Source organism: Alligator sinensis, unplaced genomic scaffold (genome assembly GCF_000455745.1).
Source record: "Alligator sinensis unplaced genomic scaffold, ASM45574v1 scaffold118_1, whole genome shotgun sequence".
Classification (NCBI taxonomy): Eukaryota; Metazoa; Chordata; order Crocodylia; family Alligatoridae; genus Alligator; species Alligator sinensis.
Window position 1 is genome coordinate 1837442 of NW_005841850.1, and position 23976 is coordinate 1861417.

The 23976-nt window shown below is 44.3% G+C and overlaps 2 protein-coding genes and 1 long non-coding RNA gene across 7 annotated transcripts in view; 2 read left to right on the forward strand and 1 right to left on the reverse strand.

Moving 5' to 3' along the window:
- Window positions 1–6: 6 nt before the first annotated feature.
- ZNHIT3 (zinc finger HIT-type containing 3) lies at window positions 7–4040 on the forward strand (the record flags this gene model as incomplete). Its single annotated transcript, XM_025210183.1, has 4 exons — window positions 7–40; window positions 469–540; window positions 1659–1739; window positions 2506–4040. Coding segments are annotated over 4 exons (378 nt in total), but the record flags the coding sequence as incomplete, so codon positions are not given.
- Window positions 4041–4075: 35 nt separating this feature from the next.
- Window positions 4076–23976, reverse strand: part of MYO19 (myosin XIX) — a 25739-nt gene continuing 5838 nt past the window's right edge. For 3 of the 5 annotated variants that reach the window (XM_006016067.3, XM_025210143.1, XM_014522648.2), the window contains 22 exons: window positions 23500–23648; window positions 22842–22955; window positions 20719–20851; window positions 20428–20497; window positions 19891–19993; window positions 19545–19641; window positions 18914–18990; window positions 18178–18268; window positions 16842–17013; window positions 15616–15689; window positions 15386–15507; window positions 13096–13209; window positions 12303–12479; window positions 11040–11186; window positions 10402–10509; window positions 9493–9563; window positions 8712–8827; window positions 7181–7350; window positions 6422–6551; window positions 6138–6223; window positions 5309–5617; window positions 4076–4240 (listed from right to left, as the gene is read on the reverse strand). In XM_006016067.3, the coding sequence (XP_006016129.1) occupies window positions 4112–4240; window positions 5309–5617; window positions 6138–6223; window positions 6422–6551; window positions 7181–7350; window positions 8712–8827; window positions 9493–9563; window positions 10402–10509; window positions 11040–11186; window positions 12303–12479; window positions 13096–13209; window positions 15386–15507; window positions 15616–15689; window positions 16842–17013; window positions 18178–18268; window positions 18914–18990; window positions 19545–19641; window positions 19891–19993; window positions 20428–20497; window positions 20719–20851; window positions 22842–22955; window positions 23500–23648 (2759 nt within the window). In that variant the 3' untranslated portion in view covers window positions 4076–4111. Of the gene's footprint in view, window positions 4241–5308; window positions 5618–6137; window positions 6224–6421; window positions 6552–7180; window positions 7351–8202; window positions 8288–8711; window positions 8828–9492; window positions 9564–10401; window positions 10510–11039; window positions 11187–12302; window positions 12480–13095; window positions 13210–14417; window positions 14688–15385; window positions 15508–15615; window positions 15690–16841; window positions 17014–18177; window positions 18269–18913; window positions 18991–19544; window positions 19642–19890; window positions 19994–20427; window positions 20498–20718; window positions 20852–22841; window positions 22956–23499; window positions 23649–23976 lie in introns of those variants that run through there. The other 2 variants (XM_025210152.1, XM_025210156.1) reach the window with 2 other exon arrangements.
- Window positions 12494–23597, forward strand: LOC112551111. Its single transcript, XR_003095275.1, has 3 exons — window positions 12494–12626; window positions 19552–19708; window positions 23464–23597. It is a non-coding gene; the product is annotated as an uncharacterized LOC112551111 (long non-coding RNA).

The following is a 23976-nucleotide window of genomic DNA, read 5'->3' on the forward strand; positions in this document are numbered from 1 at the left end:
TGTTGCAGCTGCTCCGTGCCCTGCTGCAGGCAGCACAAAGGTAAGGGTCCAGCGCACCCTCCAGCCACCCCTGAGGGAGCCCAGCACCTTTTGGGGTCCGCTTCGCCGCCCTGCCCGTTTTTCCTCACCTCCTCCCGTCGCAAGCTGTCGCCTGCAGCAGTCCCGCTCCCCCCTTCAGCCTCCCCCCGGGTCTCCCAGCCTCTCCCGTGAGTCATTGTTTCCCGGGGTGCTGCTGCTCACCCTCCCGCTAACCATGGATTCCCCGCAGAGCGATGCGCCGCCAGCACCTTTTGGGGTCCGCTTCGCCGCCCTGCCCGTTTTTCCTCACCTCCTCCCGTCGCAAGCTGTCGCCTGCAGCAGTCCCGCTCCCCCCTTCAGCCTCCCCCCGGGTCTCCCAGCCTCTCCCGTGAGTCATTGTTTCCCGGGGTGCTGCTGCTCACCCTCCCGCTAACCATGGATTCCCCGCAGAGCGATGCGCCGCCCGCCACGACAGCCCGCCCGCCTCCCACCCGCCGGGCGCCGCGACGGTGTGGACCCCAGGTACGGCCGTGCCCCGCAAGAGGTTGCAGGTGTGGGTGCATCCGCGGGGTGGGCCTCGGGGACTCAAACGCCAGGGACTTGCTGGAAAATGAAAGGGGCAGCCCACGCCTTCGTCTGCCCTCCCACGCATGGTGCCATCCCGGCCCTCCCGGGGCCTTCAGCCAGCGGAAACGCAGTCTCCACCAGCAGGCGTCGGCGATTTGAGACGAGCACGTGTTTGGCGTCTCTTTCTCTGTTGAGAGAGATGGAGGGGATCGATTGTGGGGATAAAAAGGAAAGACATGGGGAATTTCAGCATTTTTTTAAACACTTGCTCTTTTGGAGAAGTAATATACGTGTGTGTGTGTGTATGCGTGTGTATTTCTAGTGTATATTTAGGGGTTTAGGTTGTAGCCGTGTTGGTCTAAGGACATAGGCAGACAAGGTTCCTTGGGTGAATTTGATATCTTTTATTAGACCAACCCAAATGGTTGGAGAATAGTTATTAAGCAAGCTTTCGGGTTCAAAAACCCTTCGTCTGGTGTATATTTATGCGTTTATATGTGTATGTATATTTATGCACGCGTGTATTTGTATGTATATTTATGCGCATTTATATGTGTATATATATGCACGCGTGTATTTGTATATCTATGCGTGTTTATATATTTATGCACGCGCATATTTATAGTGTATGTATATTTATGCACGCACATATTTATAGATATATGTGTGTGTGAGTGTGTATTGTTATAGATAAGAGTAAAAGTTGGGGTCCTCCTACTTGCCTGGGCTTTTCAAAGCAGGCCTATATGCCTCCAGCACATTCCCTATATTTTGGCAAGTACAATGGGATCAAAAAACATCAAGGCTGTACTAGCTAATGTCTGCTCTCAGACCAGACTGACCGGCATCATCTCAGGGTAGATGAAGCTACGAGCCACCGCTCTTATTTTCTCACAGAAACACCAGAAACTTGTATCTGAGGCCTGCTGCATGGATCAAAACCTGTTTTCCTGATGTGCAGCAGTGTTCATGGGAGTTGGGGCGGGGGAAACGTTTGCCCCTTGTGACTTTCAGACACAACCTAATTTACCTTCCCATCTTACTAAATTGAACCATCCTTCTTCTTTCCACAGGAAACTCTTGGTCTGTAGAGGACATCCTGACGGACAGTGATGAGCAGGACCGAGTTCCACTGCAGAAACTCAAACGTTTAGGTAATCTTGTCACTAAAATCCACTGCAAGCTATGAGACTATGTGAAAGCTTTTGTGAAGTTAGCAGGGTGTGCTGTCAATGCTGGACAGACAGTAACTTCAGAATAATTTGGAGTTCCTGTGAATGAAGCAGGAGAAGGAACCATGTAGGTTTTATCATACCACTGCCTGACAGGGGAAGAGGCATTAACATTTGGGGCCAAAGTACCCATGTCACCTGTTTTTCACAGGCAACCAGCAGCTTGATTTGAACTTTGAATCAAAGATGCTATATAAAGGCAGTCACGACCTGGTGCCATCCATGGTTTGGATCCACTGCTGTGGGTTTTTATTCTTTATGGTGAGGAATAAAAGTAAAGGAGTCTGTGGCAGTCATTCTCAACTAAAGTCCTAAGATCTTTTCAAAGGTGCAGAGGGATGCCCCGCAGGTATTAGCACTGCTAGATGTGATGTGATTGAAAACACTTGTGTTTACCTTGTCAAATAGTTAAAAACATTTGTCCTGTCTCATTTTGTCTTGTGTCTAAAAAGGTCTATGGGCTTATAATTGGAAACTTCAAAAGGACAATTTTGTTTAAAAAGAAAAATTGTTGGGAGGAAGAAAGTATGCATGTATGTATGTGTTAACTATGTCTGTCTCATAGAAGTAGAATAGGGTTGATGAAAGCCTTCAAATACCCAAGTTCTTGGGCAGTTGTCTACGTGCCTTCAGGTATTTTGCTGGGAGTGAAGACCGCCACTTTTTTTGTTTTGTTTCTTTTAAACAGGCGAATCGGAAGAATTGAAAGATTTACTAAGGAACCCGCATCTCAGGCAATTGCTCGTAGCTGTAGATCAAGCAGAAGAGAGGAATTCTCTAATGAAAAGGTATATGCAAGAGCCCTTGTTTGTGGAGTTTGTGGACTGCTGTTTGAGAGTCGTCGAGCCTCCAGAGAAAGAGAACATGCTTCCGGAGTGAGCGCCTCTTCAGGAGTGGACGTACCTGCTTGTGAGTGTCTATCGTGGAAGAGATGCTGCGCTACCCCATGCTGTGATAAAGCAGCCTGGGAAGTCCCTTCTGCAGTGCTGGCCTATTTAAACAAGTAGTGTCAATACTTTTAATTCTTGCTTCTCATGTTGGACTGTATGGTAAGCTTTGAGACCTCTAACTTGAGGGTAGCAATTGAGAGAGGAACATGCTTTCTAGATCCTAATGGAGCCTTAATTGTTCTGTGACATTTTCTCTGCCTACGACTTTCTGTTGTCAGTAGTGGTTACACCTAGGACTTGTCATCTTCAAAATAAAAAGAAAAGGATTAGAATAAATCTATTCTCAATTGATGAACAAAGCAGCAGATCTCTGTTTAATTAGATGCTTGAAGGATACACACTTGTGGAGAGAGCTCAAATACACCTGCAAGAGCCTTGTTTATTAAAATGACATGTACACAAACCCACAAAACACTTCCCAGACCCGTGTGAAAGAGGAGAGGAAAAACATTCATTTTGCTTTGGCAGTCCAAAGGATCCTCTGGTAAAAGCCATCTGTGCTACTGACCACGTGGATGATGAAAGTTGTATATTTTTGAAAAAAAAAGAAGAGAGTAAGAGCCTCTTTCTGAAGAAGGAAGCAATAGCATCCTAATAGTTTTTTAAAAGGCTTGACTCAGTGCACTGCACCTAACTTTGGGCAAATAAATATTTTGTTCTTTTCCCTGCCATTTAAATCTGGTTACAAATACGTTTAGATCTTTATCTGACAAAGAAGTAACCCCACTTTTCCTGAGAGCTGTATCTAGCATTACGCTTAACATCTAGTTGTAATGAAAACCATTAAAATTCCTTGCATTTTCATGGCCAGAAGTGCTACTGGATGGCTAAACTTCAGTGTTGGCTGAGCAAAACAACTGTATTTAGCTGCAGAGGAAGGTGGGTTGCTGGGGGTGGAGGGGGAAAACTAGCAGAGAATTAGTTTCAGGTTTTTAAAAAACCTTACTGTCAGCCTCTTGTGTATTGAGTTGTGCTAAAAGAGTGCTTGTTAGATCAAAGACTTCCATTTGTTCAGGTATATATTTATTATAATTCTAGTGAAAGGTACTTTCGGTTTTCTTTCTCTGTAGCCATACTTCAGTGTTTTCTTAGTATTGACACATCTCCCACTATTGATAAGAGAAAGGAAGAAATCCAGGCTAACGCCGAAGAGATGTAGTTTTACACCTTTAGGAATGTAGTACACTAAAAAAGCAAGACTGAGGTAGCAGCAGATACATTTAAATTGATCCTTCTCATGCAACGAAGGAGGACGGCCTGAAATACTTGGAAGAGGCAGCTGGCAGGAAGTCCTTCCTTGAAGGAAAAAGTGCAATAAATTAAGGTGACAAAAAGGCCGCCGCCTTATGTGGTGAGCAGTTTTTTTCGATCTAGTAAAATTTGGTTGAATCCAGTGGTGATGTAGGCCTGGTTATATGGACTGACATTCGCATGTAGCAGTGGAGATTTCTTGCAGTGAAACTTGATGGAGCCCTAGGGAGAAAAACACAGTTATCAGTTCAAGAGCTGCCACGTTGAGAGGCAGATTCCAGTCCTCATTCAGTGACCGGACCTTCGTTCTGTGAGCAGTCCCTTGAAGTTGGACTTGCAGAGTAAAGAGTCAGCATGACAACCCTCCATCCTGCAGACTTAAAGGAATTACAGCAAAGATGAATTTGCAAAGCAAACCATTACTGTCAAGAATGGCTGCAGCAAGGAGACTTTTGGTTTGTGCCCTGAAGTGTCTAACTAAACAAGGGCCTAAGGCCCAGAGGTGCCTTAAGAGGATAAGGATGCTTGTAGTCTTGCATGAGTGATGTCTCTGCATGCTCACTTCTCATGATGCTGCCTCTACTGACCTCATACTGAAAAAGTGGGCAAAAATAAGTAAAGAGCAGCTGGCCAAGAAGCAAGTTAGGGTTGTGACCTGACTCTTTCTTCGAGGTGGTTGAACATACATAGTTGGCCATCCTTTGCTTTGCTTCCCTGAAGAGCTCCAATACCAGTATCTTTTGCTTTGTTTGTATGGGGAAGTCACTGAAAAATGGCTGGAGGGGTGGATGTAAAGCATAGTGGCTCTTTGCAGTAACTCCCCATGTGGATGCACTCTGCGGTAAATGTTTTTGTAGCATTATAATCCACTAAACCACGTGAAGGCATTTTTAGTGCAGAACTGGAGTGGCCACATGAAGGGTTAGTGTGGAATAGGTCTTCGTTCTGTACTAACTTGTGGGGCTTTTCCCTGTGTAGACAAGCCTTGCTGTGTGGACGCAACACCCTGCACTTCTGCAGCATCTTCCACGCCAGAACGGTGGGCATTAATGCTTGAGCCTTGAACAAAATTTACCCATATGATCAGAAATGCAGCACAACAAGCCTGAGGCTGTGCCCGAAACCTAGACACTCAGTCCTTGCCTAAGATGCAAGACTATCCTCTCCCTCTCAGCTGTGTGCATCTGTAGGGTGAATGTGTATGTCACAAGCCCAAGACCTGCTCCTGATGCTCTCAGGCAGTATCCAGTGCACGTGGCAGGCTCTGAGGTCGGGTGTTGGGTGCGTTACCTGTGGGAGTGCTCTGATGGAGGCGATGCCACAGCCAAACAAACTGCCCTCTGTTTTGCAGCGGTTGTTCCGATGAAGCACTTTCAAGCACATCAGCAAGGACGGGTCTCGTCGAAGCCCGCCCACCGTAATGGGTGCCGTGGACAGAGCTAGTCCAAGAGGCCACAACTGGATTATTGCACTCAGAGGCCAAGTTGTTCCCAGTGGGCCAGGTGACGTGCCTAAGGAAACAGTAGCTCCAGGAACCGAGGAAATGGGTTTTTCTTCGATGTCATCCAACTCTTCTGCAGCTATTGCAGCCATTTTTGCCTTGGAGGGAAACCCAGAACATTAATCCTAAGAGACTGAAAGTTGCAATTCCAAAAAGTTCAGAAATAACCCTTGTGGCCCTGTGTTTTGAGACCCCTCCCAAATGCTATGGGCAGTCTGTGAACAGACCAGCATCAAGCAGGCTAACTCTGCAAAGTTCAACAAACTTGTGCGGCTGGTAGAGCATGTAAATTCCCCATTAAGTGCAATGGAGAATAAAGGGTGGATCCTGTACACCCAGCCTCCTCAGGACTGTAGTGGTTTTAAGACTGGTCTCCCTCTTTCACCCTTCAGTCAGAGGAAACTCGGTCTCCTCTAGCAGGCATCAGAGACCTAATAGAGGCAAGCGCACAGTTGGCTTCCCTTCCTCTGTTAAGAGAAATGGCAGAGATAGATTGTGGGGATAAAAGGAAAGAAATGGGGAGTTGCAGCATTTTTTTTAAACAATACACAGAAATTAAAAAAAAAATCTACTTAGCAGCAAGTAACCGTACGCACACTAGAGGCAGCTATTACTCACTTTCCATTTCCTCCAGACACGCTTTATAATGCTAGCAGCCCTACGCATCCTTTGGAAATGTTTCTTGGCTAGCCAGGAGCGAACAGCTGAAGGTTAATTAAAAAAAGAGGAGACTTAATTGGAGAACAGAGGATCTCAAAACACCTATGATGAAAGAGCCTCATGGTGTGAGGGACAACAATGAATGTTAATCTTTGTGTCAGTGCTGAGTTATTGTGCCACCCCCACGCTCTACCTGGTCCAACTGGAAATGCAAGTTAAGTTACTCTTCACCACACCCATACCTGCTTGGATCACGGTAACAGACCATCTCTGCTTTGCTAGCTTCCTCTGCTTAAATCTTCTCCAGCAACACTGAATGCAAAATGCTTTCTCCGAAAATACTGCTGCTCTTCTGGCTTCCAGTTGTTCTAGCTGAGTTGAACAAAAACCCTCTGGTTGGCAATTGACATTTATTGAAAGTTTAGGATCAGCTGCATTTATAACCCAGATCCATGGGGATTTTGCATGTGCACATGTGAAAGGGTAGGAAGCTGGGCGTGGAAGAGCAAGTGTCCCTCTATTTAAAACCAATACAAGGCCTATTTAGAGGTTACTCCAGTTGCCTGTTTCATAAGCTTAGCTCTAAGTCAGTAAAGCATGCAAGCACATGCTTCTGTTCCTCTGCTCCAGGCCCAGACTTTGTGAATAAAGGCTTGACTTGCAGGGGAGGAACTGAGCTTTTCTGCTGAAGGTTTTTTAAGACCATTTCATATTTTGCTATTTTTAGTGAAGTTGAGACAATATGAGTGAGTAGGAAAGACTGGTCTCTCTACTTATTATGGAGACTAGTCTTTCTTTAAGACCGATTCCTACTTCTATTGGATTGCTATTGCATGGCATAAGCAGATTTTTTTTTTTTTATATTGTGAGTTGGGATGCTACATTTTGACTCCAGAGAAGTCCATACGAGTTGTCTCTGATCACCATGGGAGTAGGTTGTATACACTTGTATGAGCACCTTCTGTTTTTAGCCCAGGAGATTGGGATGTGCACGTACTTACCATAGAGTTCGTCATAAATACTTTGGTTTTGCCACAATATACCAAAGAATTGTTGGCTTTGGCTTCTGTTTGCTTGAGGGAAGCTGCACGTTGTGCCCCCACCACGTCCTGAAGAACTTCCTGGATGACAGAGCGCAATGCTTCATCATCACATGGCATCACAGTCCCACCTGCAAAATGCAAGATGGTGAAGGGAGAAGTCAGTCATCAAGTAAAAAGTCCTACAGGGAAAAAACATCCAGAATTTTGTCTACAAATCTCTGGCTGAATTTACACTGCAAAATGAAGGCGAGTGTAGCAAGCACTAGTGTAATGTAGCTATGTAATATATCCAGGGATCCTGGGCACGTACCGAACCAGCTGCCACACACCGCTGCTATTGGTATGCGTGCTAGCTAGACTTGGCTAGTAAGTGCTGCACTCATGTCTTCATTTTGTGGTGTAGATATAGTGTAAAAAAACTTATTACACAGAACATAATTAAGAAGAGGCAGCGACGCCGTTAAGAATCGAACAGATCGACACAAACAGATCCAGTGTAATACAGACGGCAAAGAATTGGAGTTACAGTGAGCTATCAAAAAAAAAGGGGGAAGACAGGTACGTCTCTAATGACGACGCTCATTCTTAACCTGTTACCTGTCGGATAAGGAGCCAATCAGCCTGAACCATTTGTCACAAAAGTACCCAAAAGATTTATAATTGATTTTTGGTTTGAATTTTTTTTTTCGTGCCTACATTTTCTTATTGCATTTAACCAAGTGATCAGTGTTGGCCAGAACTTAACTGGTTTCAAACCAGCTGATTTTGTCACCGCTGGTTGACCCTTCATCACTTATTACATTTTTCTCTGGGTTAAGGGGACCGTACATTAGATTAAGAGGAAAAATGGATGAATGTGCAGTATCCAATACCAAAGGTTAACAATTAATTAGGGGTTTTCCTAATAACTGCCCTACCAGGAATTCATACCAAAGCTGTTACCTTTTGAATCTGTTTACATTTTTTAAACGCATCCTTACTTGTTTCTTTGAAAAAAGACTCCCACAGAGAAGTGTGCAAAAGGTAGGAGAAACAGTAGAATAGCGGCAGCAATATCCAGTAAAGCTAGAGGGCCAAGTGCACGTTTGGCAAGAGACAAGAAACAGAGAGAGAAAGAAGGAAGGTAAGCAAATAAAAAGACTCGAAATCGTTTCAAAGTCAACTTAAAAATTCAGAAGCAAAATAAAATAAACAGAATTAACTTAATCATTGTATCCAAGTCAAAATACAAAATGCAGCTACCTTCTATAGAAAAATAGCATGGCATGGAAGTCATTTCATTTAACCAATTTGATGAAGCCTGCCCAAGTAACAGACTGTGTGAAAAGTGCAGTTAGTGGCTAAACAGTGAGAATACTTTGAAAACTCAACAACTGGTCATTTCCCCCCAGCGTGGACTAGACGTCACCAGCATCGTAGCTGTGTTCGATTTGCACGGTAGTGACAAACATGGTGTGGGGTTTACATAACAGGCGAGAAGGAAGCGTACCTTTTTTCTTCTTGGCAGGAGAGAGACCATTTTCATCAGCACGTCCTGTGTTTTTATTTGACGTACGTGATTTTCTCAGTACTTCGTAACGCTCAGTGAAACTTTGGAAGGAGAGCCTGAGAGCCAGAACAACAGTCAGTTGTAAAGAAATGCCATTTACTGCCCCTCAAGAGGAAAAGGATGCAATGGTTTTAGGATCTGATGAACAGAGCTCCCAGGGGTGTGGTGTCATTGCCTCGTCAACCGTGTCCAGTAAAATCACCTTTCTGGTGAAATGTAAGTAGCAGATTAACTGCTGCAAACTTGGGCTGGTGGAGTCGTTCCGCTCCTTTTCTTTAACTATTGGAAACATACTCTAGGGAAGGTATTACAGTGTATTTTATAAACTACATTCACGATTGGAGCAATCGCTGCAGTGTGTCATGTTCACTCTTAGCAAAGGAGGGCAGGCCAGTTTTTGGCGTGGATTATTACACACAAGAATGCAGCAGTTTTGAAAAATCTCATCTCAAGACGTACATGTCTAAATAAAATGCAAAAGCAGAATAACAAATTACTCAGATGCAGGCTTATGTACTCCCTCCATCTCTGCAGTAGTAACTGGTAGTCAAAGACATCGCTCAGCAACTGTGTTGTAATACAGAGAAACAGCGTTTGCCCGATAGATTCATGGAAGTCGCTGGAATCTCACCAGAAGAGGTCTGGCCTATGAAGTCTTAGGAGCTATGGCTTATTATGAAGAAAAAGTAATCATGAACAACTTAATGTTCACTGGACTTACCTAATAGGGAATCCAGCTGCGCTGATAGTGATCGTTTCTACTATGCCACATGCCTCGAGTTGACAGAGAACCTGCAGCAGAAATTCAAAGCACTTTTCCAACTTGGTTTGGGTGCAGCTGGTAAGAGGTTTGCACCATTTAGGACACACACGAAAAGCTACGGATAAACTCAGTTTTAAGGACTTGGAGCCTTCCTATTCCAGTAACTGCAAATCATTTGAGAACGAGGTAATCGGAGCTAAACCAAGCTAAAAATTTGACCTGTGATCTGTACCAAGGGTTTGCCAGCTCGGCACACCGATGGAGAGCACCAGGGAACTCGAGACATGCAAACACTGGGTTTTTCCAGAGTCTCATTTTCTGAGTCCCTGTTGTTAACAGATCAAGCTGAATCTGAGGAGGTGTAAAAATCAACACGGCTCCATACAGTGGCCTCCCAACTGAGTGAGATCCTCAGTTGGTTTTAATTTTAGCCTGAGCTGCTCTGCTTTCAAAGAAACGTCCCCTCGGCATATGTGCCAGCTGAGCTCATCTGGCTGGGCAGACTTCCCTGCACAGAGGCCAAAAGCCAGGCAGCTTTTCAATGAAGGGGTGCCTTGCAAAGTGATCTCTGCAAATTGAGACTGGTCTTGAATCACACTCGGCTTCCTGTGATCTGCGCCTCCAAACCTGACAAACACAAGTCTCAACAGCACCAGAAGCTGCTGATCTTTAATGAAGATACCACCCCCCTGTTTAGAGAAGTATCATCTACTGCAGCACTGGGAAATTTATCTCGAGAGGTTCCTTTAAGAAGTGAGAGATCTGCTATGAAAAGTGCTTTAAAAGCTGCTCCCGACCGCACAGGGCCTTTTGTGAAATCTCCAGAAAGCCTCCCAGCGCTGAGGAAAAAAGCCTCTGTAGAGTTACCTCTTCTTTTTTAAAAGTCATTGCCTTGCAGTCAGCGTTCGGCTTGATGCATCTGATGTAATGAGGCGTAGTGCTATTTAAAATCTGCATCAGGCGTTCAAGTGACCCCTACGAAAACAAAATGGGAGTAATTGGTGTCTGTGTGGTGTTTCCACCCTTCTCTTCCTCCACGGTAGTTTAGCCGATTAGTACTTTTTGGGGTATTTTTAAAGAAAAGGTAGCTTTCCAAATAAGTGGGAATTGGAGTTAAAGCTATTCCAGTCCAGGCAGCAGGGCAGAGGAGGGGGGTACTGGAGAAGCCTGGACAAGATCCATTTCTTTCAGAGAAAGCCAACTGTGAGGATGTGGAGGGAGAGTTTGGCACATGGCCACAAGATCGAGGTTAGAAAGTATGACAGGAACTTTGTAGGCCAAATGCTACTCTTGGCTCAATCGTTTAAGTCCAGGAAACCTCACTGAAGCCTATGAAGCTACTCCAGTTTGATACTCGACTATTAAATGGTATTTAGTTTAAAGTCAGAAAATAAGTGGAACAATTTTACTATAAAATGACTTGAAGGCAGCAGTGGAAAAGCACTTGCCTAAGTCAGACAAGGAAATGAGAGCTAAATAGAAACAGAAGCATGAACGGGACATACCTTGAACTTTGAGACCACTGTAACAATGGCTGCTCTGTTCTGGGTTTTGACGTGGTTTTGGCTTTCCTCCGTCCTGGGAAACAGCGTCTGAAGCAGAGAGTCCTGGGACGTCTGCAGAAGCTGAATTAACTCCGGTGGAATCGGGTCCTGCGTAGACAAACAGGAGCATTAGTAGTAGTCAAAGATAAATGGATAGGTCCAACCATCCAGAAACCTGGCACCCTTGTATAACTGGATATTCACATTTCACGAGCTAAGAAATAAGGTAAGTTGGTCTCAGCATTATTACTTGAAAGCAGTAACCATGGTTTAGAGCATTTCAAATCTGACCATGTACATTGATTAATGGGTTCAGGAATAGAGGAAAGTGTTCAGTGTTACCGACTACCGTATCTGGTCAAATCCGTGATTACTGCTAGCATTTTTTTTCCCCTTAGGAATTGCATGATGAGAAAATGACATGATCTGTAGTTTAGTTGAGTTAGTAGCCCTAGGGCTAGTTAACTGTTGGGAGGGCAGTCTCTGTAGTGGACATCAGACCCCCTTCTGGTGTTTAGAGATGGTCTTTCACATGACATTACTTGTAATAATTCCCGGCAAAATGACTCGCATCCTAAGAGCTGACACAACACAAAATTGATTCCAGTGTTCACAGATCATCTCGCTTCCTTCCTGCGTGTGATACGAGTTATACACACACTAGTTCAAAAGCATTTGAACGCAGGTGCGGACCCCTTTGGATTGTAAGCGTGTGGGTATTCGCGTACTTTTGATTGATCGCAGTCATCTTTCACGAACCCCTTCGACATAGTCTGCAGACCCCCAGAGGTTGTGTGCGATACTAGTTGTAAGGCCTCTGTGAGTAGCTCTTGTCTGTGCGACTTCCCCGGTCCTGCATCCCCGCCTGTGTACCCAGCTCCTGAACTCTGGAGCCCCAGTTTGACTGCGCCTTGCCCCCTGACGACAGACATGGGCAACATCCCCTCCAGCTCTAGCCACTAGGCCTAATGCCTCTGGGGACCCTGACACTAGTGATAAACCAAAGGTAAGTCCATGCTGCTCTTTCCCATAGTGTATGCAAGTTGAAGTCTGAATGTAATACTCCTGATGAAATGTCATATTGGAGGCCATCGACCCACACAATTTGTAATGCCAATGTTCGTTCAGTCTGTTAGCGAGACTATTTTCAGAATTTCTGATTCTCTTCTAATAAGAGCCACATGCCTCTTTTTCAGCTGGTTGGTTTGGTTTTTATAAACGTACCTTGTTTTTCTCCACCATGCCTTCTACCTGGTAACAGACTTTGCCAGCATAATGGGAAATAATGAAGTTGGGCTTCTTGCTAAACTTGTCCCGACTTATACATTCATTATCTGACAGGGTTTTTTCAATCCGGGTTTGGAACAGGCTGACGTTGGAGGACCTGTTCAGACGACACTCCTGTATGATGAAAACAAGGCAGAATTGCAGTATCGTCTCCTATACGCAGCAAGCAAGCAAACTATTAAAATCCTTTTGCGATGGCTTACTTAGAAGTCAAATATCCTGAGATCTCAGTATGCCAAGCACTGGAAAGTATTATGAAGCGTAAGTAAGAATGTAATGGTATCCAGGTTGTAGCCGTATTGGTCTAGAGGAAAAGGCAATCAGGACTCATAGCAGAGATTGTATCTTTTATTAGACCGACAAGATTTTGGCAAAAAAATGTCTTTACTTGCAAGCCCGAAAGCTTGCAATTAAAGACATTTTTTTTTTTCCAAAAATCCTGTTGGTTTAATAAAGGATATCATCTCTACTACGAGTCCTGATTGCCTTTGAAAATGTAATGGGGTTTCATGCTTGAAGCCATCTATATGTGCAGCATCAAGTGGAAAGGAGATAAATCAGTGTTATGCACATACCTATAACGTGATACAAATATGCTGTTTTGCCATTAATTTACTGCCATGATCCTCTTGGGATGCTTTCATACTAAACAGAATATAACACTAACATTTCTTCTGTGGTGGTTAGAGAGAGAAGATGGCAGTGGTTAAAGTTCAGCCCTTAAACTTACCTCATTGAGCAATGAAAAGATGCTGACAGGGCTTCCTTCTATCAGGTCTAGACAGCTCTGGTTATCCTGGTAGTTTATAAAAGACCACTCGAGACCTTCTGCCGCATATTCTTCCTAATGCATGAAAGAGAAATCCAGAGAATGTGATCCAGGGAAAAACAAACAGTCTCTCACCTTGGCTTCTTGTTTTCTTTAGAAAGCACAACTCAGTTTATATAGCCTTACTCATCCTAATAGAGAGCCTGCAGGGGGGTTATCACTTGCAGAAACACAGCCGTTTGGAAGGTCCATCGAAGGAGACCTGAATCCCCTCGAGCAATCTAATAAATGCATGTGGAAGCTGTACAGTTATCCCTAAAAGCTGTGCAGATGTTTGGCAGAGTGAGTGAATGCAGGTTTTCACCTAACTGCACCTCCACTGCCCAGGCAGGATCTCCCTTGAGGGGAAAGGAAATCCCACACGAGCATCTTCAGAGCAGAAGTTAGTCTTCGGCAAGCGTACGAGGTAATGGTGCTATACTTAAAACTAAATGCCGGAGGAAGTGGATGACAGTAGCATCACCTGATTGTAAGAATCAGTTTTACCTCATTCCTTTACTGCCCACAGTTCAGTTGTATTATTACAGAAAAAGAAGATACGGAAGCAGAACGAATTCTCGTCTGTAAAAGTCTGCGGCCGAGAATTACCCAGGCAGAGTCGCTAATGGAATAGAAACTGGTTGGCATCTAGCCAGAGCGAGAAAGGGAAGAGGGCAAGTGGCAACTCGCAGCAGGCAGCAAATGGCGCTGGAGATGCAAGCTAGAATTGTTTCAGTTGTCTAAAGGAAAGTAATAGCATACATAAGACCTGGTTTCCTTCTCAGCTGACTATTGATCCCTAGTACGCTGGCACATAGCATGCAATGACTTTGGAGAGCATTAAAAATAATACTTTACCATGTATATTTTATTTTTTTATATATATAACTTGTTGACATGTGTGTGCATGCATGTGTGTATATATATGTGTGTATATACATGCATACACACACAGAACTATATTTTATATATATCTGCTATAATATAAAATACGGTCAAGTTTATACATATGTATAAATTGTGTTCTTAAAAGGTCCTTATTGCCTGAAAAAAGCTGCAAAACATATTTAAGATTGATTTTTTTTTTAAATGCTACTGCCTGCAATGTGTAGCATTCATCCTCCCACTGCTAAAAAATGCTATAAAGCTTTTTTGGGGGTTTTATTTGTCCTTTCAGCTCAGTTATGTTGGCAAAGAAGCATGATGAGATGTAGGGGGGGAAGGGGGATATGGATTAAAAGGCAACTCAAAGTGTACGTGGAACTTAAATATTTTATTTGTATTACATTAGCATCCACAGGCTTCAGTCTCACTAGGGCCCTGTTGTGCCAAGCGCCGTATGGACTTCAAAGCGTTTGTCTAGGACGTATTCGGAACATCAAGAACTGGAACTAATTAGCAGTTGGTTTAGCACTTGGTTATTTGATCAACCAATGACTGGATCAAAAGTTGAGCAACGTTCAAAGCATTTTCTTGATGTCTGTGTAAGCACAGGTTAATTTCTGTGCCAGTTGCTGTAATGCAGAGAGAGAAAGTGGTTCCTGGTAGTTTACAAGTACTGTTATCAATTAATAAGAGCAGAGGGCAGGCACGAAGTGTGCTATTTGTACTGAAGGACAGTGGAGTGGCAGCCGGGTTTGAGAGAGCAGACATCTCACACAAGGCACTATGAACTGGTCAAGTCCTTAGTTATTGGCTTTTGTGTGGCCTCTGTGCCCTGGGGTCAATTTTAGCCTGAGCAAATTGCCTTCAGTGTAACTGAAATCAGAGGTGATCCAGACAGCTGTGTGCTTAGCGCCTTTTCTTGCTGATGGGAAAGCTGTGCTTTAGCACCGATGTCTGAGGGCACTGCTGTTCAGGCAGAGCTCCTCGCAAGAGGAGACCAGCCAGTTTGGCTGCACTCAAATGCCTTTTAGCAGCTGTGCTCTGAACGATCTGTCGTTCATGGCATCCCTGAAATACTCTTTTTTTTCCCCTCCTCTGGAAAGGGTCCCTTCCATGCTCTTTCCCAACAGCAGCCCAATTCTGCAATCCTCATTCAAGTCATTTGTACTTGCGTGAGCATCAGGACAGGTTTCTGCACAATTACTTGCCTAAGTGAAGGCCACATGATGCCACCTGAAATGCACAGCTACAACTCTAAGTTAACAAACCTGGGCCGGGGTTAGGAGGAAATACAGTTGTGTTGCCTGTTATCTCAGAATGACGGTACCTGTTGTGCCTTCAGGTAGTGTGCCACAAAGTGTTGCTGTAGTTTTTCATTGGCATAGTTAATACAAAGCTGTTCTAGATTGTTTTCAGGGAAAGATTCAAATCCATAAACATCCAATAACCCTAGAAAACATAGGGGAAAAAAAATCCATAAGATCTGAAGCGCTTGGATCTAAAGAAGGAAAAGCTACTTAATACTCTTGAATTTGAGAGCGACTATAAAACCCTTACCTATAAAATTTCCCCATGTGGAAGAATCTGCGTAGATGCTTTCATTTATTACTGAAACCAACCAGTCAAACAATCTATAAAATAATAAAAACTTTGATTAGCTGGACAAAAAGTGCCTCTTTAACCCTTAAGGGCCCAGTTCCATTAAGGACAGAAGGCCACATTTTGCCTTTGTCTTTTCCTATGCAACATACAGCTCAGCCCAAATCAAAGAGGAGTCCCAGGGTGTGAAGGCAGAATTGGCCTAACACTCCTATAGGCCAGTTTCCTTTATTTTATTTTTAAAATCTGGACTTTTGCCATTCTTTATTTTAGACTGTAGTAACACCTAGCGCTCTGAACCAGTGGTGTGAACATACTTTGCTTAGGAGATGCAAGTACACACACAAAGACCGGGCTGTCCTTGAGGTGCACGAAAAGAGAATTGTGCCACGCCGCTGAGCTGCATGTTCAGATTATTTCAGCCCAACACACATCACCTATTGTAGCTGGACAGAAATATATTTCAAATCTTGCCTATATGAGCTATTTTCATTCCCACTGAATAAAACAATCCTGTGATTGACAATTTGCATATTTACTCATTTAGGATAAGGTTTAGGATTAGCTACATTAACAGTCACTTTAGTCTGTAATGGGAAGCGGTTGCTCAGGGGCTCCAAACCTTTCTTTTCTGTAGCATGAATTGCATTTTAAGTGCATTTAAATCGCATTAGCAATGGAGAAGGGCTTTATACAATCACTAATGGTATAATACCTGTGTAAGCAATTTGCAACAGGGAAAAAGTAATTATTTTTAGCTGTCTTAATGCAATTGAACAGATGAAATTGAAGAAGTCAGCAGAATGTAACCAGAGTGTGGAAAGGCCGGCTTGCTGTACTTTCACTAGAGAAAACATGTATATAGAAGGACAGACATTAGTTAGTGGAGAGAAAAAAAAATCCTGAACTATTAGACCTGGCACAAGCAGAAGAAAAGTGATTGAACGTTCCTACGCAGACAACCCAAGGCAAACTTTCCAAGATCCAGTGTGTGCCGCAGGCAAGCTAGAGAGCAGCCATTCAGCTGAGAGCAGGAGGAAATGACTGCCTGGGATGGAGCAAAGCCATGCTAGGAGGCCTTCCCCGGGCACTTCTAAGCAGGTTGTCTTCATATACCTCTTCCCCTCCCTCAGCACACACATTTCTCCCACGTGTGTACAGTTGTCACTACAGTTTGCACTTACTTGGCATAGATAACTTTGGCCAGGCAGTCCCTTCTTGTCTCACAGTCTGATCTGGAGCAGGGCTTTTTGAAGACTTGTTGTTGCTTTCCAGCAGTGATAGTTCGAATCCTCAGTGTTTCCAGCAACTCTTCCGCAGACATTTTCAGCAAGTCTGCTGTGGTCTTCACAAAGCCTTGTTCAGAAAGCAAAGTTTTGTAACACTAAAAACAAAAAGATCTAAATTCCTTCTAGAAATGTAAATGCCTTATTTTATAGATAAGGCACTGTTCTGAGATCAAAATTAAAAAGAAATGTTTGACTTCATAGGATATTCTCTTTCTTAAGCTCAGGACAAGATTTCTCAATATGGGCCTCAGATTTTGGGTGCTCAGTGACCTCAGAGTTACAGGTACTCAACATCTTTTGAAAGAAACTCTAGTATATGAAGTTAGCTGTCCGAAATTAGTTCAATTCTTGAAAGTCTGAACTGCAACTCTTAAAATATACACCTGTCCATTTGCTTTGCAATTTCACCGAGGCCCTGGCTTGTACTGCACAGAGATCTCCAAATCCATGGAGAGAGGGAACATTCATGACCAACAAAATAGGCTATCTTCGTGGTATACTGTGGCATCAAGATTTCCTAATGCATTTTAAGACCCACTAAGCACAGAAAAAAACCAACTGAAACAAACTAGAATAGTATGGGGCCTGAGTGAAAGTGGGCTGATTTTGTCAGAGATTGTGCAAGAGAAGTATGAAGCCCTACTGGTTAGGCCAGTGTTTTACTTTTTGTGGGTAGTCTGAATTCACTGGAGTTGAGTCATAGAAACCGTCTATTGAAAAAAGGAACATACTGCATATTTTCCCTTGCTTTTGTAGACGGTAGCTAATTTGACAGGCTTGCTGAGATCAGAATGTGAAGGTGGAATTACAACCTTATTATTTGAGCACGAATACACACTACAAAAGCCCCACGCCCAGGTATGTCTGGAGTTTCAAAGCTCCACAGTGTAAGGATAGGACTAGATCTGAGGATCCTGGTCCTGCCAGCAGCTTGTTCTGTAGCTTTGGGCAATTCATTCAGGTCTCCTGATCTCTAAGATAGGATGTTATCTCTCAGGGACAGGGAGGATTAAATGTATGCTTGTACAGCACTTTGAAGCTCTAGGGCGTTTTTAGAAAGGCTCCATTCTGTCCTCTCCCTCCCTCCTTTTGAGTGGCTGTTCTCTTCACTCCCTCCTGCAATTAATGTCTTCTGTTGAAAGACAGAGTACAGTACATCAGACTGCGATGCTCCTTCCCACTGGAAAGCAAACACCAGAGCTATATATGCTTGTGTTGTTTGGTACCTTACCTTTGGCATCATCTTCTGGCTCACAAGGCTGAGATTCATCTATGGAACTGGAGAACTGAATGTTACCAAGATGCAGAAGCCCTGCCAATACCTGCAACATGAAGAGGCACTTCAGTGCTGGAGTGGAGATTTACCCGATATTGCTAATGGCACATCCCCGATGAACAGGACAACAGCAGAAACATTTCCACCGATAGACACATGGTTAGAAAGCTGATGCTTATTTCTAAAGTCACTAGCTTAGGTTTTGATCTTGCACAACTGTAGTCAGTGGGAGCAGGAACGAGCCCTTTGACTGCATAAGGGAACGAGAGCACCTCTACCTGCAACTTCACGTTCTTCTATAAGTGACCGCTGAGGGCTGGGGTGGTGCAGGCGCCGAGGTGCACAGCTGGCAGCCCAGAGGTTGCAAGTTCAAGGTCAAAACAAGTGCTCACGTTGAGGCCTGTCAGATTCCAATGAATCTGCAAATTCTGCTAAATGCCTTGTCACAAGGACACACAAAAGGGAAAGGATAAGGGATTACCGAATCCGGTAGAACAGAGTTAATCAAAGGCAGTGATCTGTAGAAATGAGGAATTGGAGGCAAACCCTCTGACCCATTAGAAGTCAGTTTTGCACCAGTAAAAACTGCAATGTTTAGTACGAATGGTACCAAAGCTGCCACTTTCAATGGACCCTATTGGGTGAGCATCCCAATTGCCCCCTTCAGAATGAATCAGCAGATGTATCTGACCTTAAAAATGTTGTTCTGTGTGGAGCAGTCAATGCCCAAGTGAAACATTGCATCTCTGGTTACCCCAAAGCAGTCCTCTGAAAAGCCAAAGAGGGTGGTGTTATATATCACACTACAAACAGGGTCCCAAACACTGCTAACCAAGCCCTTTCTCAACCCTTCAAAAAGGCAAGACGGTTCTGCTGAAATTTTCAAAGGAACTCAGGCGAGCAGTGTCCTTTTGAAAAGTCCCAGCTGCCAGCCCAAAAAGAGAGGTCATGTTACTGCCACTGAGCGACTTAATGGAGTGAAATATTGACCTGTTGTGGGACACCGAGTTTAGGTTGCAAATTGACAAAACACCTACATATTACACCAGGTTTCTGAACTTGACCTCAAAGTAATGCAAATAACTTGGGTCAGGACATGCTAGTCTGTGGCAAGAACAAGGTCTCAACAGTGCAAAATTAAGTCTAAACAGAGAATCATGCAGGTGGCTGTGGAAGTGGAACACAAATCCCAGTGCCTTAAGTCCCCCTCAAATGATTAACTTGTGATCATGTGATTTGTCTCAAGCCCATATATGCATTCACCACTAATATTTTTTGTGTACAGAAGTTCAATGCTTTGTACCAACAAAATCTGCTGTTACCTTCTAGGTCTTTTTCAGGATTTGGCAACCAGAAGAAGTTTGCACCTTTGTGGAGCTTCCACTCCGCCCTTTCTTTCTTCGTTGCACCTTTTGTGATCTTGAAACAGAAGACAAAAGAGATGCTGAATCCTAATGCCGGCATTTACATTTTCTGGTAGCGGATGGTAAGCGTATTTCCAATTTCCCACTCAGTGGGATGCAAACAACAGATCCAGAAAATTAAACTGAGCTAACAAACTGAGCGCCAATAAAACAAAGAGTTGCAAGTACATCTTGTGTCCAGATCTAGCTAGTCTATCACCACTGTATTTTTAGAAATGCAAAGATAAGTGAGCCTAGTACAAACCTGATAAAAGATATGGAAGTTCCTTTCGCAAGGGGCCTGATAGGCAACTCTGGTTTTCTCCAGTAGAAAAGTTTGAATGGAAGCACTAGTCAGATGTTGTGATCTAGAGAAATTATAACTTTTTTAAAATGCACCGTTAGAGACAGAAACCCCATGGTCACACAGTGTACAAGGGGTCCCTCGTTTGTAAGTAATGCTTTAAGCTTCTGATGGAAGCTTTCTGCTGTTACTTGTATAACATTTCTATGATAGGATCCTTAAAATGATTATCCATGCAACGGCACAGTAGTAGCCCATTTATATCATCTGGACTGAAGTTCTGTTTCCAAGTTAGATGTCCGTTAACTGTTTACACTGTACTAATTAGATCCAGGAAACTCAAGTCTCAACAGGCCAAAGCATGTTACAAAAATTTTCCACTCGAATATTCTGTGGAAAGCTTGTGAGACAAGTTTGCAAGAAGTGAAAGTTGTACAGATGAAAAAACGAAAAAGAAAAATAGTAGACAGCTCAAGCATTTTGCATAATTGTGAATACCTGTTTAACTGAAGCTGGATATATTTCCCGAAACGGCTACTGTTGTTATTCCGTAGAGTACATGCATTGCCTGTGAAGTTACCGGGAGTGGGGACAGACAAAGCATTATCATTCTCCAACCATGAAAAAAACACAGCGGTTTTACGCTTCTACTTAGGAAACATAATTACACAGGATATGCAAGTTTTTCAGAGGTGAATTTCTCTTTGAATTTCAGAGGGAGAAGTTTTAGGTCTGCATGTGTTTTAAAATATATAATATTTTTTTAAACAACAGACAATTCCTTTTTACCAAAAGCCTCCATAACAGGGTTCGAGTCAAGTACTCTCCTCTCGATCCTTTCCACCATTTCATTGCCTTTAGGGGAAGTGGTTGAAGCGGCAACAGTGGCATAAAATTTCATAAGGCATCGGGATGTCCAAGTCTGAAAAAGAGGTTTCACATAAGCATTTGTCTGCTTTCACCACGTTATTAATTGTCTGTTCATAACAAGAGACATGGCTGTTGGAAAACTACAGTGTGTTACTACCTAATATGTTGAAGAAACTAGAGGTGCACTGATATATTGGTCCATATCGTATTGGCACCAGTAAAAGGAAAATCAGTGTTATCGGCAATTGGCGTTTTTTGGCTGATGTGGCCGATATGTTGCCGATTAAATGCTGGGCACCTGCACATAGCCACAGCATGCACGTGGCCAGCCCGACAGCTTGGAGAGCAGCGTCCAGCTAGTAAGTCTGTTGCAGGGGAAGGGGCGTGGGGAAGGGGGCGCAGACTGAGGCTCCTGTGGTGAGGGAGGGAGTGTGGCTGGGGCAGGAGCAGGCGCTACCCAGCTGGGGCGGGGCATGGGATGGAGCTGCGAGCGGCTCGTCTAGGGGGTGTGGGGTGGCTCCCATTGCTGTGTGCATCCCCAGGGAAGCCATGGGGGGTGTGTGCCCCCTGGATCTGTGTGTGGGGCCAAGGTGGGCTGCCGTTGTGGGCTGGGGGAGGCGCTGGGCTCTTCCCGGCAGAGGGGGTGGGTCTGGGCCAGGGTTGCACTTGGGCCGGGTGGCTGTGGTGCTGGAGGGGGGTGGGCTATGGCAAATTTTGGGGTGGCTATAGCCCACCCTGTAGTGCCTCCCACCCCAACGCCATTGCCACCTGCCCTGAGTGCTGCCCTGGCCCAGCCCCCCTGCCTGGAAGAGCCCAGTGCCACCCCCGCCCCAGCCTGCAGTGGCAGCCTGCCCTTGCCCCGTGCACAGATCCAGGGGGCACATGCCTCCCATAGCTTCCCCGGGCATGTGTGCAGCAGCAGGATCTGCCCCTCCTCCCCATGCCCCCCTGAACAAGCTGCTCGCGACTCCATCCCACACCCCGCCCCAGCTGGGCAACAGCTAATCCTACCCCAGCCCCACTCCCTCCCTCACCACAGGGGCCTCTATCTGCCCCCGCTCCCCTTCCCTCTCCCCCCCACAACAGACTTACCAGCCAGATGCTGCTCTCTGAGCTGCAAGGCTGCATACCTGGCCATGTGCATGCTGTGGCTGTGTGCAGGATCTGCCAATATGGCTCGCTAATAGTCGGCCATCGGTTTTGGCCCAAAAAGTCTTTGTTGGTACACCCCTAGAAAAAACCAGTCATTTCCATTTTCTGGCCTCGATTCAGCGAAGCACTTTTAAAGGTGTGCTTAAGCATCATTGCAATCAATGACATTTAAAATACATGTGCGTGGATATATCTATATAATGTACAGAAGTATTCTGCAGAGCTAACCCAGGCTCGAGCTGCTACATTGCTTCTGGTTCTGGCTTATGGGAGCTCTCTGCATGGCACTTTAAGTGCTTTGCTGAATTGGGGTCTTATGGGATAAAGCTTTTCATAAACATTGCTGAGTAAACAGACAGTCATATTAAGATGGACTGACTGTGAGCCATTAAGACCCCAAGTCAGCAAGCACTTCGTGCCTCCAGTTAAGCCCATGCTTAAGTGCTCTGCTGAAAATGGGTGGGTTGATGAATGGGAACCAAAATTAGGAGCTGAACTATCACTAGTCTTGTGGGCATTTATATTTGCAGCAAGACCCACACCTAGTCCTGGCCGGCCAGGTTCAGCAATCATTAACTTGAGTACAATTCCTGTTTACTAAGTGGAGTTTTACTCTACCAAGAACTGCAGATAGGGTCCTAGCAGGAATTTTACTGAGTGCAGCATTTTTGAGTCTCATATCATTGCACGATATTGTATTATCCCACCAAAATTACTATAACAGCTTAAGGTTATTAGTTGCTTTATATAGTGATTTTCGTGATGGGATTTTTTTTTCCCGCCTCTTGATCCGAGGCTAGCTGAAATGCTTTGTGCCCCACTGAAGTCTCAAAACATACTAGCGATGTAAAAGTTAATAACCGGGTTATAAAAGGCAGGGAGGGAAAGACCTTCCCTGCACCACTTTCTCCACTGACAATTATAGACTGGTTCACGGGTTCTATCTGGCTTTGGACGTTTCGGTAGGTCTGTTCAGCCACAGCAAAGACGTGAGGTTTCAACTCCTAGGAATTAACAGAACATATGCGCCGTTGGAGAAGACAGCTACTGCTTTAACCCCCCAAAAGTCTGTCATTTATCCTTAGCTCTGCAGAAGTTAGGGACATATAACGTAGGCCTGGGAAAGAGGCACAAACCTTGTGTAGCCTGCTCAAGGTCAGACAACAAGAACGGGAACTTAGGAGGCTTTGGCTCCAAGCCTCGTGCTTAGTCACTGGAATTTACTATCTTCTCCCCTAATTGATTTGAGTACAAAAATATCAATCGAGTCTTTCCTTTTACCTACAATTATTTTACCTTTATAAAACTCAATACGCTGACAGAAGCTCATCCAAATATGAGAGAGAACCTGTCACACAGATGGAAAAAACCTCCCCCACATAGGTAAAAACAAATCCAGCACCACCGCTCTACTAAATACAGCCACTTGTGCTGCCAGAAGTGGTTCTGACAATGCAGGCTTTCTTTATCAGTGCAGATTGGGAAAACTTTATGGCTTGTTTCACTTTGTAGATGTAGAAGAACAGCGGCTTCAAATGCACCCAGTACCTGAGGGCGAAGCGCGGCATGATACTCCTTCATAAGCTCGGGAGAATAGAGGGAAGAGATGGGTTGAAATGGATTTACAGTCACGAGACTGCAGCCAGCATTGGTGTAGAACACGTTCCCTGCGTATCTTGCTTGGAGACATTTCAGAACTGAAAAGCAAACATTTGATTACTATTTATTGAACACAGCATTTTTTTTTACTTCTGTAGTTGTAACAGAAAATCTCCAAACATGTTACCTTTCTGCCTATTATACCAACTGATTTAATAAATAGCTTTCAGTTGAGGAGGAGGTGTTCCAATAAGAGAATTTCGGTATCAATATGCTGTTTGTTGACTTGCTGTTTTAAAAACTTAAGAGATCACCAATTAACTATTTTATTTCTGTCTCACTCCCCTGTGAGAGGTTCCACACGTGGAGTCATCTATTCATTCATGGAGCAAGAAAAGGTAGGGAGACTTTTCTCTATATAGTCCC